Raw genomic sequence first — 20,218 nt, 5'->3', positions numbered from 1 at the left:
CCAGACTTGCTAGACCCTGACGACCTTTAATACCTGAGAGTTGCAGACCAAGAACGGGACGAAGGCCTCGCTCCCTGACCTTGCCTGTTCCTGTTTAGATAAGTATTTTAGTCGTTTAGTTTAGAAGTAACTTAGTCTCTTTAGCGTATGCATGTGTATTTATTATATTTGTTATAATAAATATCAATCGTTTGAACTTACTAATCGGTGTACAGATTTATTACTTTGAACCTGACCTTGATATACTTGTGAGGTGTCTAAATACGGCACCTGGCGACTCCTGAGCTGAATTACATACACAGAGCTGTAGTAGTGTTAAGCACACGGCCTTTAAACGGAGGCGTGTTAATACACTCCAATAAAACACATAACACTCAAGTAAAACGTGCAACACCAGGCCTCGCAGTATCCTGTAAGTTTCAATAAGATCCCCCTTCATCCTTCCAAACTTCAACAAGTATAGATCCAAAGTCCTAAACCATTCCTCAAAGGACAAGCTGTTCATTCCAGGGATCATTCTTGTGAACTTCCTCTGGACCCTTTCCAAGGCCAACACATCCTTCCTTAGATACAGGGCCCAAAACCGCTCACAATACTCCAAATGGGGTCTGACCAGAGCCTTATACAGCCTCAGAAGTATATCCCTGCTCTTTTACACTAGCCCTCTTGACATGAGTACTAACATTGCATTTGCCTTCCTAACTGCCGACTGAACCTGCATGTTAACCTTAAGGGAATCGTGAACAAGGACTACCAAGTCCCTTTGTGCTTCTGATTTCCTAGGCATCTCCCCATTTAGAAAATAGACTATGGCTCCATTTTGCCTTCCAAAGTGCATAACCTCACACTTTTCCACATTGTTTTCCACCTGCCACCGATTTGCCCACTCTCCTAGCTTATCCAAGTCCTTCTGCAGCCCGCCTGCTTTCTCAATATTATCCGTCCCTCTACAGATCTTTGTATCATCTGCAAACTTAGCAACAGTGCCTTCAGTTCCTTTCTCCAGATCATTAGTGTATATTGTGAAAAATTGTGGTCCCAGCACTGACCCCTGAAGACATCACTAGTCACCGGCTGCCATCCTGAAAAAGACCCCTTTAGTCCACTCTCGGCCTTCTGCTAGTCAGCCAATCCTCCATCCATGCCAGGGTCTTACCCTTAACACCATGGGCTCTTAACTTATTTAACAGTCTCCAATATGACACCTTGACAAAGGCCTTCTGGAAATCTAAGTAAACCACATCCACTGGTTCTCCTTTGCCTAAATTATTGTTATTTCCTCAAAGAATTCTAACTAATTTGTCCGACATGACCTCCCCTTATCAAAGCCATGCTGACTCAGTCCTTGCAGTTCCAAGTACTCCACAATCTCATTTTTAATAATGGACTCTAAAATCTTACAAATGACCGAAGTCAGGCTAACCGGCCTATAATTCCCCGTCTTCTGCCTCCCTTCTTAAACAGCGGTGTTACATTACATTCCACCCTAAGTGTTTATGCCGACGCAGAATCTGTGGACTTTCAATACAGAAAAACTGGCGTCACACCTGGACGAATCCGCTACCAATAAGCAGCAGCGCCGCGTGGAACACAATCAATTCCAATGAGAAATGGTGCCGGATTCACCGTTTTCGCGATTTACACGCAGGAGGCTGACAAGCTGCAGCCGCATATATATACTTCAGTTCCCATACACTCCAGCCCAGCCAACAAGATGGCAGCAAGGATAGTGGCACCCTGATTCATCGACACAGAGCTGGAGACCTTCCTGGACACTGTGGAGGAGAGGAGGGTGCCCCTGTACCCCAGCTCAGGAAGATGGCTGCCACCTATCCCTCTGTGGCACACGTTGCTGCTGCAGCTTCCTCCACCTTGAGCAGCACCCGGTACAGCTGGAGGGCATCCCCAGGGCTGCAGCGACCAACAGGAAGGCCACCATTGCTGGTTAAATTCCAATACCCATTGTCTGCAGGTGGTGAAAGGCCAACATGTTAGAATGGTGCAAACCCCCGTGCCCAACAAGGTCCACTGGGCTACATGATGGCCCCGGTTGGCACTGTGGGCTCTGACCTCGAATGTCCCTCCTTCCTCCATCCCTGCACCCCTAACTCCTTTGGTGGCTGGTACCGTGGGGGCTTCTGGCACCCATCCCTGATGCCATGGGTACTATTGGCTCTCATTGCCCTCGCCAGGGGTATGCACTGCGGCCCCCATAGTCGCTACTGTGGGTGCTGCCCCCGGTGTGCCGCTGCCGGTGGGTCCGGCCGGGTGAGGGGGAAGTGTGGCGCAAATTAACTAGGCACATAGAGAGAAAGAAGCTCTAGGCACATTTTTGGAATTGAACATCTTTACCAATACCTGCAAGGAAGGAAATTTACTTTATGAACGGCTCATCAACCACTGACAATGATACTTGGGCCACACTCCGGTATTCCATGTCAAGCAGTGAGCCGGATGCAGAGGTGGGCATTGCTGTTGTCAGCACATATATACATGATAAAATATTGTCAATTAAATCTCCATGGTAATGCTGATGGACTCTCTAGTCACCTTGACCAAAAGAATCGTCAATGAACAATTCAAGTGGTAAAATTATCTATTTTGAAGAAGTCGATAATAGTCCTGTAACCACAGGACAAGTTAAGAAGTAAACCAGAAATAATCCACGGCTCAGAAGTTATGGACATGGTACTTTACCTCAGGATCACGGAGGCAAACCTGGAGTTGAAGCCATATGTTATCCGAAGACTTCAACTATCTGTACTGATTGGTTGTCTCTTCTCGGAATGAGGGATTTCTCCACGCCATTTTCTACGTTACAGAAGTGACTACATTTCAAAACTACATTGCTCTAAAGCACTTTAAGACCTGTTGAGATTTCAAAAAGCTCTAACTAATTGTAAGTCCTTTCCTTCAGGTGGGTCAGCATTGGAATCACTCAATACAGCATCAATAGAAGCCAGTGAGTTCGGGACACCCAATGAGCATGAGCAGGAGCTAGAACTCAAAATGGCTTAAAGTTTCTCTCTATTTCAAAGCTAATAATTGAATAACGATAGACTGAAATTTCTGGGTTCTTTTCACTGCAGTTATTAAGGATTCAGTCATTATTCCCGAATATTTTGCGCTTGTTTGATGCTCAGACAACAGGCCCTTGATGTGTATCTTAAGCCACTTGCAATGTAACGCTGTGTAAGTTGGTTTTGATGGTTAATGGTTATCCTGCCATTACAATGGATATTTGTTCGAAAGAGATACACCAGCTTATTATGCAGCAGGCCAATCTAAGCGGGTGATATGTGTATTCATGTAATTGGACAGATGTGACTTACAGTGTTGAGGACACAAGATGATTCAAGATGAAGCAGCTCACATAAGTCATAAGTACATTTCGCGTTGATGCAGGGAAGTTTCCACCAAAATAAAAGCTTCTTTAGAACCTCTACTTCAATCTAAACCAATCAAAAGATAAAACATTAGTAGTTATTTCACTGTGCAACAAGAAAAAAGTTACATTTATAACATTGGCTGAGATTCTTTGGCACCGGTTTCTCAGAGGCTGACCACCGATGGCCATTGGTGGGATCTTGTGGTCCTGCTGCTGTCAATGGGATTTCCCATTGAATCTACCCCATGCTGCCATCGGCAAGACTGGGTGATCCTGCTGGCATGAACAGCATGAATATCTCGCCCATCCTGGAGATGTCATGCACGTTTTGGCATCCCGTGTCCTCCCTCCAGCTCTCGTTTCCCTGTACAGTGTTTATCACAACCTTGAGCTGCATGTTATATGCCTTGGAGGATGTGTCTCCCACTGGTAGGTGGTGGAGGGGCATGTAAAATGGCATGCGCATTCATCCCACCACCTTCCTGCCCACCCCCAAACTCACCCCCATAATATGAAGGGTTGCAGACGGGCACCAAAATTGGTAGCCTGCCGGCAATATTAAAAGGGCCTTTTGGGCCTGTTATCAAGTCTATTGTTATCAAGTCTATTGTTATCAAGCCTATTGTTATCAAGCCTATTGGTTTTTTAAAAAATAATTTTTATTGAAATTTTTTACAGAAAATATAACAACAAACAATAACAAGCAACAATAAAACACCATAATAAATGTAACATCCCCAAGACCGTAGCAACGCATGTATCTCACCCCCCCCCACCCCCCCCACCCCAAAACCCAGTAAACAACAAGAGAAATTAAAAATAAATTAAAATTAAATAAACATAGTCAACACCCCACCCCCCACCCTTTTTCCCCCCCTCCCCCCCGGGTTGCTGCTACTGCTGACCCAGTACCCTATCGCTGAGCCAGAAAGTCGAGGAAAGGTTGCCACCGCCTAAAGAACCCTTGTACCGATCCTCTCAGGGCAAATTTGACCTTCTCCAGCTTAATACATCCCGCCATGTCATTGATCCAGGTCTCCACGCTTGGGGGCCTCGCATCCTTCCATTGAAGCAAAATCCTCCGCTGGGCTACTAGGGACGCAAAGACCAGAACACCGGCCTCTTTCGCCTCCTGCACTCCCGGCTGCACCCCAACCCCAGAAGTCGCGAGTCCCCAGCCTGACTTGACCCTGGATCCTACCACCCTCGACACCGTCCTCGCCACCCCCTTCCAGAACTCCTCCAGTGCCGGGCATGCCCAGAACATATGGGCATGGTTCGCTGGACTCACCGAACACCTGACACACCTGTCTTCGCCCCCAAAGAACTTACTTATCCTAGACCCGGACATGTGGGCCCGGTGCAGCACCTTGAATTGGATGAGGCTAAGCCGCGCACATGAGGAGGGAGAGTTAACCCTCTCCAGGGCATCAGCCCATGTCCCATCTTCGATCTGTTCCCCCAGTTCCCCCTCCCACTTAGCCTTTAGCTCCTCTACTGACGCCTCCTCCACCTCCTGCATTACCCTGTAGATATCAGATATCTTCCCATCCCCGACTCAGACCCCCGAAAGCACCCTGTCACTCACCCCCCTCGCGGGAAGCAAAGGGAATCCCTCCACCTGCCGCCTAGCAAACGCCTTTACCTGCAGGTACCTGAACATGTTCCCCGAGGGGAGCCCAAATTTCTCCTCCAACTCCCCCAGGCTCGCAAACCTCCCATCAATGAACAGGTCCCTCAGCTGTCTGATGCCCGCTCTATGCCAACCCTGGAACCCCCCATCAATGTTCCCCGGGACGAACCGATGGTTCCCCCTTAGCGGAGCCTCCATCGAGCCCCCCACTTCCCCCCTATGTCACCTCCACTGCCCCCAAATCTTGAGGATAGCCGCCACCACTGGACTCGTGGTATACCTCGTAGGAGGGAGCGGCCACAGCGCCGTTACCAGGGCCCCCAGGCTTGTGCCTCCACAGGACGCCATCTTCAACCGTTTCCATGCTGCCCCCTCCCCCTCCACCACCCACTTGCGCACCATCGACACATTGGCCGCCCAATAATACCCCGAGAGATTGGGTAGCGCCAGCCCCCCACCATCTCTGACCCGCTCCAAAAAGACCCTCTTTACCCTCGGGGTCCCATGCGGCCAAAAAAAGCTCATGATGCTGCTAGTCACCCTCCTAAAAAAGGACCTAGGGATAAAGATGGGCAAACACTGAAAAAGGAACAAGAACCTCGGGAGAACCGTCATTTTGACGGACTGCACTCTACCCGCCAGCGATAGCGGCACCATGTCCCATCTTTTGAATTCTTCCTCCATCTACTCCACAAGCCTGGTAAAATTAAGCTTGTGGAGAGTCCCCTAACTCCTGGCCACCTGCACCCCCAGTGAAACTCTTCACTGCCCTCTTAAACGGGAGCCTCCCAATTCCCTCCTCCTGATCACCCGGGTGCACTACAAATACCTCGCTCTTGCCCAGATTCAGCTTATAGCCCGAGAAGCTCCCAAACCCAGCCAACAGCGCCATCACCCCCGGCATTCCCCCCTCTGGGTCCGCCACATACAGCAGCAGGTCGATCAAGCGTATTGTTAACAAGCTATTGTTACCAAGCCTATTGAGGCCATTACTATGCTGCCCATGCCTTAATACATTTGATGTGGGCAGCAGGGCAGGAGTGGAAGCCTAATTTTTAATCTCAAATGGTTAAATAGGTGGGAAGAAAAGTGTGGGGTTTCTCTTTGGGGCTATCCTTTGCCAATTGTGTAATGGCCCCATTGGGCTGAAACCGCCCCACCCCTTTTTCTTCCTACTCATTCCCCCTCTTAAACCCATCCTCTCCACCTCACGACCGCATCCCTAACACGTCCAAACCGTCCCGGTCCAAGACCCCGATCTTACCTGCTCCGGGGATCCTAAGATTCTGTTGAGCTGCAGTCTCGGCAGCTGCCAGGGATACTCTCACCACAGCCAGAGAAAGTTAGGGATAGAATCGAGTTTAAACAGAGACATGGAAATTGGGAAGAACAAAGGAGGGTGGAAGGTGGGAGTTCTTAAATGACAAGAATGACGACACTGCATTCCCAATTTCTTTTCTCTTATCTTTCCTTCTGTTAACAAATCTCTCCTTCCTTTCATCGTCACAGATCTTCCTTTCTTTTCCTGACCCTCTCCCTCTCCCGGCCTGACACAACATCGCCAAGCTGAAATGTTTCCGTCTCTCCAGATGCTACCTAAGCTGCTGAGTATTTCCAGCATGTTCAGGTTTAATTTCAGATTTCCAGCAAATGCAGTATGTTGCTTTGCTTTTCAGCCATATTGGCTGATGGATAAATATTGGCCAAGATACTGAGGAGAACTTTCCTGCTCTTCTTCTAAATAATATCATGGCATCTTTCATACCTAGTTGACAGGGCGGCTGGAGCCTTGGTCTATGATTCACCAGAGAAACAGCACTTTCAACAGGCAGCACTCCCTCAGAGCTGCACTGGAATGTCAGCCGAGATTTCTGCTCAAGTCTCTGGGGTTTGACGTCACCCCACAATCTTTTGACTCCGATTAGACTGTTACTAACTGTTCCACCGCTGAAACTATAGTGATAGTAATAGACTTTAATTCATGCAGCATGTTAAATTGAAACATTTCAAAGCACATCACATGACAGGTTACTCTTATTTTAAATGCAGTGACTGTTGGTATGTTAGCTGTGTGTGCGGCAAATCACCCTGCACCTGCCAGCACGCTGCATTAGAGCAGAATGGTGTAGCAGGCGGGATTCTCTTATCCTGAGGCTAAGTGTTGATGCCGTTGTAAACGCCGTCGCGTTTTATGACGGCGTCAACAGGCCCCCAAGAGCAGCAATCCTGAACCCGACAGGGGGCCAGCACAGCACTGGAGCGACTCACACAGCTCCAGCTGCCGATACCAGCATCAAGCGGGTGCCGCGGGTCTGCCCATTCGCACTGCGACTGGAACAAACTCACGCATGTGCGCTAGTTTCCTTCTCCGCGCCAGCCCTGACGCAACATGGTGGAGAGCTACAGAGGCCCGGCGCGGAGTAAAAGAGGCCCCCACCAGAAGAAGCCGGCCCGCCAATCGGTAGGCTCCAATCGCGGGCCAGGCCACGGTGGAGGCACCCCCCGTGGTCGAACCCCCCCTTCCCCCCACCAGGCCAACCCCGCAGGTTGGATGGCGAGGTCCCGCTGAGTAAGACCACATGTGAACGGCGCCGGCGGGACTCGGCCTATCTCGGTGGCCACTCGGCCCATCCCGCTCGGAGAATTGCCGGGGCCAACTGGCGCTGTGCCGACCGCGCCGGCGCTAATGGCGCCGATTCTCCGGTCACTGGAGAATCGGAGGACCGGCGTTGTGTGAATCATGCCCGGCCCGGCGATTCTCCGACCTAGCCCGGGGTCAGAGAATCCCACTCAGGGTACTCCAGCTTTCTTTCAGGCTGAAAATGGTATGATTCAGAAAAAAACAAAGCAGAGAAGAAAATAATATATTAACAAATGACATAAAACACCAAAAAAAGTTACTTACATCAAAAAGATAACCACGTTTAAAGAGTATTTATGCATCAGAAAATTGAAGAAAATGTTATGTCTAACTATGGTGCGACCAAAGACTAATGGTTAGGGTATTTCGTGAAAGAATGCAATGTTTTCTGAGTGCGAAAGCTAACAGCATGAAGGATAGGACAAGATTGACCGAGTTGAAAATTGGCTTGGAGTACCAGAATTGCCCCAAGATATGACACAGTTCAGTGTGTACTGTTCTTGGAACAGAATAGATTACAGGCACTCACTCCCTTGACATCAAGGCTTTGTTTTATTCCCTGATATTTTGGGCTTGTTTGATGCTTGTTTCAAATGTAACACTCATTTCCACATGACTGACTGTTTAAGGCACGGAAACAAATGACAACTGGGAGAAAACAAAAAGCCAAAAGTAACCAATTGGGGTGGTTCCCGACTGGTTAACTGGTTTGAAGAAATGGTTGTATTGTTAATCCATATCTGCCTTATTTAAAGCTATGAAAGCAATGGACTCAATTGAGATTACTTCTCTTAGCCGAGTAGTAGTTTCAATATAGCAGAGGCTACACGTCAAAAGTACTGCATTGTAAAGCACTTTCTGAGTCAATCTGAGGCTATGCAAGTCACTATATAACTTCAAGTTCTCTATTTCTTTGTCTGATAACCAGAACAGAAACGCTTTATGACAGGTCTGCAAGCAATTGGGCTTGGCATTGTTTCTACAATGAATTTTCACATACCTTTGGCAATGAAATTGACTTATTCACATAGAAGGAGCCAGCAATAGAGATTTTTCCTGGTATTTTAATAGGATCTGGCTGTATTGAAATGTTATTCAATATAATAGGTGAGTCATTGTCATTGCAAACTTTCCAGCTAAGGCTGTTTGACTGAAATGAAAAAGAAATAGATTACAAATCCATACAGCAAAGCAGTCTCCCGCTAGTTACTTTTTCATAGCCAATGAGACAGGGCCTTATAGGGCCTTATATAATTACAAAAAAATCCACTATCCACTAGGCCTTTCTATTGATCCCCACTCAAAGAACGACAGTGTATAGGTAGCAAACTGACTTCTCATCCAATCAGACACATTTCCATACGTGAGCCTTCATATTTACGAGGTATCAGTTCCAGATCCCACACATAGAGTCAGCAGATCGCTTCTCAGCAAAGGGAATCAGTCTTTCTATTCCCTATCAAAGGGCTAGGAGGTCCATGCTGTGATCTCACTGCTGATTTCACTGAGGTCTGTGGTCATAACGCTGAACTGGAAATGAATCTGGCATTTTATGGTCTGCTGGCTTTGTGTGACAGTAAATTGTACATGGGTTCATTTGATCACCAATGGAGCAGATTCAAGAACAGCTTCATCCCCCCTGTTACCAGACTCCTGATTAATACCATACTCCTGGATGCTTCACCCAATACCGGTGTCCTAAGTATTTACATTGTGTACCTTGTGTTGCCCTATTATTTATTTTCTTTTTCTTTTCTTTTCATGTACTTAATGATCTGTTTGAGCTGCTGGCAGAAAAATACTTTTCACTGTACCTCGATACACGTGACAATAAACAAATCCAATCCAATATTAAGAGTGGCAAAAGATATGGGGGGGCGATTCTCCGCTCCGCGGACCAAGTACCCACGCCGTCATCAACGCCCTGGGCAAGGACCTCTCCCCCACCCACGCAGGTTTTGGGCCTGACGTTGCACCCGGGACACATGTGGATCCTCCCCCAGTGGGCAGGTGCCATGGCGTGGGTCGGAGTGTCCCCTCCTTGTGATAATGTTGCGTTCATACGTGCGTCCTGCCAATGTGTGTCTAACCTTGTGCTGCACCCCCCCCCCCCCCCCCCCCTCCCCCACCAAAGGGGAAGACAGCGCACAATTTCCGGGAGCGTGTAAGAACCGGAGGTGGATTTCCCCAGCTGCACCCCCTGTCCGTCTACGAGCAAAGGGCATTGGACCTTGCCGGGGGAGCCGCCAGCTGGGAGTCTGCGCCATGCCAGTCCGGAGGCGAAGCTCCAAGTGAGAATCCACTGTAGGCAGGCAGTCCGTCATCCCATCTCTGACCCAACACCCAACCCCCCTCACACAGCACCGCCTGACACTGCACCACCCCACAGTCCACACCCTCACACCCCACTGCCTGACACTGCACCACCCCACAGTCCACACCCTCACACCCCACCGCCTGACACTGCACCACCCCACAGTCCACACCCTCACACCCCACCGCCTGACACTGCACCACCCCACAGTCCACAGCCTCACACCCCACTGCCTGACACTGCACCACCCCACAGTCCACAGCCTCACACCCCACTACCTGACACTGCACCACCCCACAGTCCACACCCTCACACCCCACCGCCTGACACTGCACCACCCCACAGTCCACACCCTCACATCCCACCGCCTGACACTGCACCACCCCACTGTCCACACCCTCACACCCCACCGCCTGACACTGCACCACCCCACCTCCACCCCCCTCACACCCCACCGCCTGGCACTGCACCACCCCACAGTCCACAACCTCACACCCCACCGCCTGACACTGCACTACCCCACTGTCCACACCCTCACTACCCCACCGCATGACACAGCACCACCCCACCGCCAGACACTGCACCACCCCACAGTCCACAACCTCACTACCCCACCGCATGACACAGCACCACCCCACCGCCTGACACTGCACCACCCCACAGTCCACAACCTCACTACCCCACCGCCTGGCACTGCACCACCCCACAGTCCACACCCTCACACCCCACCGCCTGACAGTGCACCACCCCACTGTCCACACCCTCACACCCCACCGCCTGGCACTGCACCACCCCACTGCCTGACACTGCACCACCCCACTGTCCACACCCTCACACCCCACCGCCTGACACTGCACCACCCCACTGTCCACACCCTCACACCCCACCGCCTGACACCGCACCACCTCCACCCACCTCACACCCCATCGCCTGACACTGCACCACCCCACGGTCCAAACCCCACCGCCTGACACTGCACCACCCACAGTCCACACCCTCACACCCCACCGCCTGACACTGCACCACCCCACAGTCCACACCCTCACTACCCCACAGTCCACAACCTCACACCCCATCGCCTGACACTGCACCACCCCACAGTCCACACCCTCACATCCCACCACCTGACACTGCACCACCCCACAGTCCACACCCTCACTACCCCACCGCCTGACACTGCACCACCCCACAGTCCACACCCTCATACCCCACAGTCCACACCCTCACATCCCATCGCCTGACACTGCACCACCCCACAGTCCACACCCTCACTACCCCACCGCCTGACACTGCACCACCCCACAGTCCACACCCTCACACCCCACCGTCTGACACTGCACCACCCCACAGTCCACAACCTCACTACCCCACCGCCTGACACTGCACCACCCCACAGTCCACAACCTCACACCCCACCGCCTGACACTGCACCACCCCACAGTCCACACCCTCACTACCCCACCGCCTGACACTGCACCACCCCACAGTCCACACCCTCACTACCCCACCGCCTGACACTGCACCACCCCACTGTCCACACCCTCACACCCCACCGCCTGACACTGCACCACCCCACAGTCCACACCCTCACTACCCCACCGCCTGACACTGCCCCACCCCACAGTCCACACCTTCACTACCCCACCACCTGGCACTGCACCACCCCACAGTCCACACCCTCACACCCCACTGCCTGACACTGCACCACCCCACAGTCCACACCCTCACACCCCACCGCCTGACACTGCACCACTCCACAGTCCACACCCTCACTACCCCACCGCCTGACACTGCACCACCCCACCGCCTGACACTGCACCACCCCACAGTCCACACCCTCACACCCCACCGCCTGACAATGCACCACTCCACAGTCCACACCCTCACTACCCCACCGCCTGACACTGCACCACCCCACCGCCTGACACTGCACCACCCCACAATCCACACCCTCACTACCCCTACCGCCTGACACTGCACCACCCCACAGTCAACACCCTCACTACCCCACCGCCTGACACTGCACCACCCCACCGCCTGACACTGCACCACCCCACAGTCCACAACCTCACACCCCACCGCCTGACACTGCACCACCCCACAGTCAACACCCTCACTACCCCACCGCCTGACACTGCACCACCCCACCGCCTGACACTGCACCACCCCACAATCCACACCCTCACTACCCCACCGCCTGACACTGCACCACCCCACAGTCAACACCCTCACTACCCCACCGCCTGACACTGCACCACCCCACCGCCTGACACTACACCACCCCACAATCCACACCCTCACTACCCCACCGCCTGACACTGCACCACCCCACAGTCCACACCCTCACTACCCCACCGTCTGATACTGCACCACCCCACAGTCCGCACCCTCACTACCCCACCGCCTGACACTGCACCACCCCACAGTCCACACCCTCACCACCCCACAGTCCACAACCTCACTACCTCACCGCCTGACACTGCACCACCCCACAGTCCACACCCTCACACCCCACCGCCTGACACTGCACCACCCCACAATCCACACCCTCACTACCCCACCGCCTGACACTGCACCACCCCACAGTCAACACCCTCACTACCCCACCGCCTGACACTGCACCACCCCACCGCCTGACACTGCACCACCCCACAATCCACACCCTCACTACCCACCGCCTGACACTGCACCACCCCACAGTCCACACCCTCACTACCCCACCGTCTGATACTGCACCACCCCACAGTCCGCACCCTCACTACCCCACCGCCTGACACTGCACCACCCCACAGTCCACACCCTCACCACCCCACAGTCCACAACCTCACTACCCCACCGCCTGACACTGCACCACCCCACAGTCCACACCCTCACACCCCACCGCCTGACACTGCACCACCCCACAGTCCACACCCTCAAAGCCCCACCGCCTGACACTGCACCACCCCACAGTCCACAGCCTCACACCCCACCGCCTGACACTGCACCACCCCACAGTCCACACCCTCACCACCCCACAGTCCACAACCTCACTACCCCACCGCCTGACACTGCACCACCCCACAGTCCACACCCTCACACCCCACCGCCTGACACTGCACCACCCCACAGTCCACACCCTCACACCCCACCGCCTGACACTGCACCACCCCACAGTCCACACCCTCACTACCCCACCGCCTGGCACTGCACCACCCCACAGTCCACAGCCTCACACCCCACTGCCTGACACTGCACCACCCCACAGTCCACACCCTCATACCCCACTGCCTGACACTGCACCACCCCACAGTCCACACCCTCACACCCCACCGCCTGACACTGCACCACCTCCCACCCCCCTCACACCCCACCGCCTGACACTGCACCACCCCACAGTCCACACTCTCACATCCCACCGCCTGACACTGTACCACCCCACAGTCCACACCCTCACCACCCCACAGTCCACAACCTCACTACCCCACCGCCTGACACTGCACCACCCCACAGTCCACACCCTCACCACCCCACAGTCCACAACCTCACTACCCCACCGCCTGACACTGCACCACCCCACAGTCCACACCCTCACACCCCACCGCCTGACACTGCACCACCCCACAGTCCACACCCTCACACCCCACCGCCCTGACACTGCACCACCCCACAGTCCACACCCTCACACCCCACCGCCCTGACACTGCACCACCCCACAGTCCACACCCTCACTACCCCACCGCCTGACACTGCACCACCCCACAGTCCACAGCCTCACACCCCACTGCCTGATACTGCACCACCCCACAGTCCGCACCCTCACTACCCCACCGCCTGACACTGCACCACCCCACAGTCCACACCCTCACCACCCCACAGTCCACAACCTCACTACCCACCGCCTGACACTGCACCACCCCACAGTCCACACCCTCACACCCCACCGCCTGACACTGCACCACCCCACAGTCCACACCCTCACACCCCACCGCCTGACACTGCACCACCCCACAGTCCACAGCCTCACACCCCACCGCCTGACACTGCACCACCCCACAGTCCACACCCCTCACCACCCCACAGTCCACAACCTCACTACCCCAACCGCCCTGACACTGCACCACCCCACAGTCCACACCCATCACACCCCACCGCCTGACACTGCACCACCCCACAGTCCACACCCTGCACACCCCACCGCCTGACACTGCACCACCCCACAGTCCACACCCTCACTACCCACCGCCTGGCACTGCACCACACCCCACAGTCCACAGCCTCACACCCCACTGCCTGACACTGCACCACACCCCACAGTCCACACCCTCACACCCCACTGCCTGACACTGCACCACCCCACAGTCCACACCCTCACACCCCACCGCCTGACACTGCACCACCTCCACCCCCCTCACACCCCACCGCCTGACACTGCACCACCCCACAGTCCACACTCTCACATCCCACCGCCTGACACTGTACCACCCCCACAGTCCACACCCTCACCACCCCACAGTCCACACCCTCACACCCCACCGCCTGACACTGCACCACCCCACAGTCCACACCCTCACCACCCCACAGTCCACAACCTCACTACCCCACCGCCTGACACTGCACCACCCACAGTCCACACCCTCACACCCCACCGCCTGACACTGCACCACCCACAGTCCACACCCTCACACCCCACCGCCTGACACTGCACCACCCCACAATCCACACCCTCACTACCCCACCGCCTGACACTGCACCACCCCACAGTCCACACCCTCACTACCCCACCGCCTGACACTGCACCACCCACAGTCCACAGCCTCACACCCCACTGCCTGACACTGCACCACCCCACAGTCCACACCCTCACACCCCACTGCCTGACACTGCACCACCCCACAGTCCACACCCTCAAAGCCCCACCGCCTGACACTGCACCAACCCACAGTCCACACCCTCACCACCCACCGCCTGACACTGCACCACCCCACAGTCCGCACCCTCACTACGCACCCCCTCAACCCTCAACAAACGTCCACGCAAGACTGACGAGACCTGCCTTCATGTTTTATCCAGGGCCACATCAGCAGCGCCGTGGGACCGCCCGTTCACCACGCCGTCGTGCAGCACCAACCTCTTCCAGTGTTGATCCGGACTGATGGGAAGGACCACAGGCAGGAGGGCCACACAGGAGACAGAGCTGGGGACAGCCAAGGACCTAGCGGCCACGGCACTGCTGTCACCCACACCCCCCAACATCGCGGATACACTCACCTCGGTTGGGCAAGTTAGTGGCGAGGCCTCTGGTACACATACTGGTGCGCACTACACAGTCAAACTGGTACAGCAGATGGAGGTTGGAGAAGCCGAGGGCCTGGATGGTTGGAGGGCAGGCCAGGCCCAGCACCCAGCTGCTGCCCAGACGGCTCCCGCTTTCCTGGCCACTCCAGGCCCAGCCACAGACCGATGTAATTGGCACACCAGGGACCAGAAGACGGGGTGACGGCTGCCTTCCGGCAACTGCAGACGCAGTCCATGAGCAGGGAGTGGTGCCGGTCATGGCTGCAACCCAGGCCGATACTGCATGGGTGGCGTCCGCGATGGAGGCAATAGGGGAAACGGTTTCGGCCATGGGTCAGGTTCTTCAGGGCGTGGAGCTTAGTGCGCAAGCGTCATCCATGGCCCATGACAGGACTGCCCTCTCACAGGCAGCCATGCTCCAGAGCCACATGGACATTACCGGCGCGCTCCGGGCTCTGGCCCAGTCCCAGCAGGCCATCGCTGAGAGCATCAGCGGCCTTGTCCATGTGATGGACGGCGTCGCCCAAACCCAGCGGGAGGTTACGCTGTCCCTGACAGGGATGTCGCACTCCCTCAGCTCCATAGCCGGCAACGTTCAGACCCTGGTCGATTCCACAGCGGGGCTCCAGCGCCAGGTGTCGGTGGTGCAATGGGGCTTGCCTCCTCGAGTCCCACGGTCCCTTAGAGAGTCCTGGGGGCCAACTGGCTCCCGAAGGGAGGAGGAGATCCCAGTGCCTGTCCCTGTAGCCACAGCAAGGGAGGAACCGGAACACTCGCACTCCCCCCGTCCTGTCCCTGGTGCATCTGGTGGGCAGCGGGCAGAGGAGGGTGGCACCACACCATTCAGCACGCCCGCCGAGCAGGCTGGCCCATCCAGGCCGGGCCGCCCCAGGCCGGGCTGCCGATGGGCAGCCAAGTCGAAGGGCAGGATTCTCAGCTGTCCGCCTCCACTCCTGATGTACCGTCTGGGGGAACGCCTAGACATAGTGGTAGGGCCCGTAAGGCCAAAAAATTAGGCACGTAGTAAGTTGGCATGAATGCAGGGAACAGATTAGTCATAGGGGCTAGGGAACGTGTGTTGCAATGTCACTATAAAAGTTGCTACTCCAAACCTCCATACGTCTGTCGTATTTCCGGTGCCTGGGGGGGTGGGGGTGGGGTGGGGGAAGCGAGGGTGCCCGCTGACGGTGCTGGCTGAGGATCATCGCAAGGGTGAGGCCGAGATTGCACCCTACCCCAACACCAAACACGCCTTGTCCTCCGTGCGACAGCGCCCGTGGCCCCACATGGACATGTGATGGAGTGTCCCTGACGCATAGAGGGGACAACGAGATGGTGGTGTTCAGATATGGACATGAGTCAGACGGTCAGTAGCGATCTGTAGCTCACAGCTCATCGAAGATCCAGCATGGCAGTGTTCACAGCCACTTACGGAGGTAGCAGTCTACCGACAGTGACGAGGTGCCGCAGGTGTAGTGCGGCGTGATGGTGGTGGGGTGTCTGGTAGGGTTGTGTGTTGGTGCGGGACATGGGTGAGGGGGGTGCTGGGTGGTGCCAGTACGCGCGGTCAACGGTGCCAGTGCCCTGAACAACGATGCCCTCCCCAGAGTGAACGAACCATGCGGCGATCAGTGCATCGAGTGCCCGCTGTCCCAATCGGTTCCGTCGTGTGGCCTTTTGGCCGTATCCCGCGCCCCAATGGTGTCTGTGCCCCACCGCCCTCCCACCCTCCTCCCCTCCTCCTCCCCCTCCTCTTCCCCACCACCTCCCCCTCCTCTTTCCCCACCACCTCCCCCTCCTCTTTCCCCACCTCCTCCTCCTGGTCAGTGCCGCCGGCCTCTTCAGCCTCACATGCGTCCTCCGCCATCACATCGCCTCTCTGTTGGGCGATGTTGTGCAGCCCACAGCAGGCGATGACGATCCGTCCGACCCTATCGGGGCCCCCCTGATCGGTCCAGGCACCTGAACCTCACTATGAGGATTCCAAACCACCTCTCAACAACACCCCTGGTTGCTGCATGGGTCTCATTGTACCGGCGCTCCGCGTTGGTTTGTGGCCTCCGTATGGGCGTCATTAGCCACGGCCGCAAAGGATAACCCCTGTCGCCCAGCAACCAGCTCCTCATCCGGGGTGGGTGACCCTCACAAATTGCGGGGATGAACGACTGTGCTTCCCGGATACTGGGCGCACACGTGCATAATCCTCATACCCTGGTCGCACACCACCTGTAGGTTGATTTCATAGAATTTACAGTGCAGAAGGAGGCCATTCTGCCCATCGAGTCTGCACCGGCTCTTGGAAAGAGCACCCCACCCAAGGTTAACACCTCCACCCTATCCCCATAACCCAGTAACCCCACCCAACACTAAGGGCAATTTTGGACACTAAGGGCACTTTATCATGGCCAATCCACCTAACCTGCACATCTTTGGACTGTGGGAGGAAACCGGAGCACCCGGAGGAAACCCACACACACACGGGGAGGATGTGCAGACTCCACACAGGCAGTGACCCAAGCCGGAATCGAACCTGGGACCCTGGAGCTGTGAAGCGATTGTGCTATCCACAATGCTACCGTGTATGCCCCCTTCCTGTTCATGAAGACGTCCCTGTCCCGCGATGGTGCACGCAGGTTGACATGAACACCATCCACGATGCCCTGTACCATCGGTATGCCGGTCACTGCGACGAATTGCGATGCCCTGGCAGCCTGGTGAGCGTGGTCCTCCGGGAACTTGATTAACTCTCCCGCGACTGCATAGGGGCCATCGGTTACTGCCCGGATGCACCGGTGCACCAAAGCCTGACTGATTCCGTACAGGTCCCCGCTCGGCGACTGGAAGGAACCGGTCGGAAAAAAATTCAGGGTAAGAGTTACCTTCACCCTCACTGGGAGGGCATGTCCTCCCCCAGTTCCACGTGGCTCCAGGTGCACCAGCAGGTGGCATATATGTGCGACTGTCTCACGGCTCACAGTCTCCTCCTGCATGCCGCCTCCGTCATGTCCTCGAACGAGATGCGGTCCCGGTACACTCGGTTTTGCATGGCACGCCTCCGCCGCCTTGGCACGACCACCTGATCGTTCTAATCCCCAGGTAACCCATCAGGATCTGTGTCGTCGCCCTGATCCCGGCTGTCGACGTCGGGGTGGTCCGCACCCTCCTCCTCCTCGTGGACTGGTCGGGCATGGTGGCCTGCAGCAGCTGCGCCTGGCACGGGGCCCTCCGCTGGCACTCCCGCTGCAGCACCCTCCGCCTCCTCGTGGACTGGCCGGGCATGGTGGCCTGCAGCAGCCGCGCCTGGCACGGGGCTACATATCGCGCTACAGCACCCTCCATGAGCCACCCTTCTTGCATGCGACGGTTGGCCATCTGGATGGCTGCTGCCGCCGCCATGGCGGCGAAAATCGACCGGGGGGGGGGTTGGTATTGGAGGGAGAGGCATGGACGTTTCTTAGTAGGGCGCTTTGACATGCGGCAGCCAGGGCCCTTTGGATGAATGACCCACTGCAACCCCCCTCCCAAGGGAGACCCCTGACCTGACCAACCCAAGCTCCCCACCCCCCTCAGCTCCCTTGGAGGACACTCCCCCCCCCCCCCCCCCCCCCCCCCCAACCCCACGGCATCTGGCCACTGGTTACTTTGCCCTGCTGTACTCTGGCACTAAGTGGAGAGGGGCACCTACCGCTCCCCCCCCCCCCCCCCCCCCCCCGACTCGGAGTTCATGGTGCCCTGTCCCTGTTTTTAAAGACCAGGAGTAATTGGTGCCCGCTTAACATCCCGCTGGTGGGCGGGAAGATTCATGTGAGGCTGGAACATCTGACTTTATCATAGAAGTTACAGTGCAGGAGGCCATTCGGCCCATCAGGTCTGCACCGGCCCTTGGAAAGAGCACCCTATAAGCCCATACCTCCACCCTATCCCAGTAACCCCACTTAACCTTTTTGGACATTAAGGGCAATTTAGTACGGCCAGTCCACCTAACCCGCACAACTTTGGACTGTGGGAGGAAACCGCAGCACCTGGAGGAAACCCACGCAGACACGGGGAGAACTTGCAGACTCCTCACAGACAGTGACCCAAGCCGGGAATCGAACCTGGAACCCTGGAGCTGTGAAGCAACTGTGCTGATCACTGTGCTACTGTGCTGCTCTTTAATCCCACTAATGGGATTACAGTGAATTCAAATGCATGCGAATTACGTTCTCGCCCTTTCTGAGCGCGGTCCGGGTCACACCAGCAAGAAGGGTCCAGGAAGATTGCAAACTGATTTGCATCCACCACAAATCCTATTTTGGGCTTTACATCGGTATAACGCAAACAGAAAATCACCCCATTTAACTTCAGGCACGGCACTCAAAACCAAACCCAAAGAATGATGAATGCTTGAAGTTGCCTGTCAGACAGCAAGAAAAACACGAATCTTCTTTAAAACATATCTGGTGGTACAATGGAGTGCGTTCGGTTACCAGAGAAATGGGTTTCAGTGAGCAAATGGCATTTCCTGAGCCTCGGCTGTTCTTTTGGTCACAGCAAAAAGTTACAAGTACATCCCTTCGAAAGATTGTTTCTGGTTGAACAAGTACAGTTTGTTTAATTACGTACTTACTGTTCTTATTTGGTGGAACAAGTGAATAACCAGCAAAGTAATACTGAGAGGAAGGACCATCTTCTGTTAGGCTCAGATCTGCAAGTGAAGAATATAAAGCCTTGACTTGGACATGTTCGTTTTATATGCAACACTGAATGGATGTAACCACTTCTCTTAGTTTCTAGCCAATAGCAGCAAAGTTGCTTTGCATAGTTTGATTAGTTGGTACCAGCCTGTTATTGATTGAATAGAATATGTTTCCTGAATATTACTAAATTCCCTGCTAGCTAAAAATTCAAACCTGTGTCCAACATTTTTGCAGCTTTACCATTTATTTTCTTTTGAGCAGTTTTATGTGAAATTTGAAAACGATT

At 54.9% G+C, this 20,218-nt stretch overlaps 1 protein-coding gene across 1 annotated transcript in view; it reads right to left on the bottom strand.

Annotated features, from left to right (window-relative positions):
• Positions 1 to 19,951, bottom strand: part of LOC119965394 (ganglioside GM2 activator-like) — a 34,608-nt gene extending 14,657 nt beyond the window's left edge. The window contains exons 1-3 of the mRNA XM_038796114.1: positions 19,863 to 19,951; positions 8,663 to 8,812; positions 3,333 to 3,452 (exon numbers count right to left, since the gene is read on the bottom strand). Of these exons, the coding sequence (XP_038652042.1) occupies positions 3,333 to 3,452; positions 8,663 to 8,812; positions 19,863 to 19,922 (330 nt within the window). The 5' untranslated portion in view covers positions 19,923 to 19,951. The remainder of the gene's footprint in view (positions 1 to 3,332; positions 3,453 to 8,662; positions 8,813 to 19,862) is intronic.
• Between the last annotated feature and the right edge of the window lie 267 nt (positions 19,952 to 20,218).

This window comes from Scyliorhinus canicula, chromosome 4, assembly GCF_902713615.1.
Source record: "Scyliorhinus canicula chromosome 4, sScyCan1.1, whole genome shotgun sequence".
NCBI lineage: Eukaryota > Metazoa > Chordata > Chondrichthyes > Carcharhiniformes > Scyliorhinidae > Scyliorhinus > Scyliorhinus canicula.
The sequence above is the reverse complement of the archived record's forward strand: the minus strand, read 5'-3'. Positions and strand labels throughout refer to the sequence as shown.